Source organism: Anneissia japonica, unplaced genomic scaffold (genome assembly GCF_011630105.1).
Source record: "Anneissia japonica isolate Jap-2015-1 unplaced genomic scaffold, ASM1163010v1 scaffold288034_len148288_cov120, whole genome shotgun sequence".
In the NCBI taxonomy this organism is placed as follows: domain Eukaryota; kingdom Metazoa; phylum Echinodermata; class Crinoidea; order Comatulida; family Comatulidae; genus Anneissia; species Anneissia japonica.
Genome location: NW_022742851.1, coordinates 87,619 through 89,171, shown reverse-complemented (window position 1 = coordinate 89,171; position 1,553 = coordinate 87,619). Strand labels below are relative to the sequence as shown.

The 1,553-nt window shown below is 33.4% G+C and overlaps 1 protein-coding gene across 1 annotated transcript in view; it reads right to left on the bottom strand.

Annotated features, from left to right (window-relative positions):
• LOC117119267 overlaps nucleotides 1-1,553 on the bottom strand; it is a 3,707-nt gene continuing 2,154 nt past the window's right edge. Inside the window, exon 2 of the mRNA XM_033264069.1 lies at nucleotides 1-1,041. Within this exon, the coding sequence (XP_033119960.1) occupies nucleotides 200-1,041 (842 nt within the window). The 3' untranslated portion in view covers nucleotides 1-199. The remainder of the gene's footprint in view (nucleotides 1,042-1,553) is intronic.

Sequence of the window (1,553 nt, the reverse complement as noted above, 5' to 3'; positions counted from 1 at the left end):
AATTTTGAGGGTGTAAGGCTACAGTATTGTCTACCAGTTTAGTAACCATAACTTTAACTCTATATTGATATACTTGTATTGGATAAATATTACTTTATATGGATGATGTGAAATAATAAATATGTAAATATTCATTCAATGTATACAAATTTAAAATTGACGAAAACAACACACATGAAGTGAAGCAAATGGACTGTATTTAATAGTTAAATATTTTTACAGTTTTGTCCCAATCATTCGCTACTGCAAGTCTCCTTGGATGATATGAAATTATGCATAATCCCTTTGGATTGTTGACTCCATCTTCTGGTCCATCAATTCTTTTAATAAAATTTCCATCACTACTGAATAGCTGTAGTTTGTGTTGACTTGATATAATGATGTTTTCGTCCTCATCAACTACTAGTGCACGTGGAAAGCTCACCTTACCATCTTCATCTCCTGATTCTACAAGGATTTTCATGAACCTTCCCTCATTATCAAATAATTGTAATCTACTGGTTCCAGTACCTAAATATTCACTCTCCAATACAAGAAGGTGTCCATGCTTTGTTAAATTAATATCAATGACATTCCTCATTTGACCTCCTTTTGTGCCTTGTGACCCTATCTCTTTGATGGTTTCATTTTTATTCATGTCAAACATGTACACACAGCTACTGATCCTACCTGCTACATACAAAATATTAGATATCTCATCCACATGAATACCACGCAATGACCTTAATACTCCCTCACCAATTGTTTTTATCACCTGACCATTCATATTGCATATTCTGACAGGTTTTCGATGAACATAATCACTGAATACTATGTTACCATTCATCATTTTGTACATTCTGTAAACTTTCATGCCTTGTGGTAGTGTAACTTTACCAATATATTCTCCTGATTGTTTGTACTTGAGTATTTCATTTGTTGCACATGAAACAAGCAAGCAATCATCTTCATACTTAACTACATCCCTAATAGAGTGTTTGTTAATTTGGATGGTATTTACTAATCCTTTCTTCTCAACTTTGGGTGTCATTGTTGATTGTTCTGTGGAGAGGAGGAAATATTTATGTGCATTAAAATTATGATGCCCAAATACATATTAATAGGAAAATGGATAAACCAATAAGAACAACAAACGGCCACATAATGCAAAATAATTTAAAATTTAAACAGAAATCAAATTTGATCAGAATGACAAAACAAATTTAAATAACCTGCTGGAAAAAATTGCAAAACCTCCAGAGGGATCTGTTTGGGGCTTACAGGCCTCATCGGTGCAGCTAGGGTAGAGACCCAGACAAGACGTTGGACCAGCTTAGCAGAGCTCAGGCTAGCACCATTTGCAGCACCAAACAGAAAGCCAAAACATATATTTAGGCATATATATATATATATATATATATATATATATATATATATATGTTACCAAATGATCGATGACACAATAAACCACTAATAAAATTCAAAAATATGACGATACTTTTGAGAACGATCATTTCAGGCAATGCCTGAACAATTTAATAAGGCCTAGCCATTGCTAGGCCTTACGCTACATA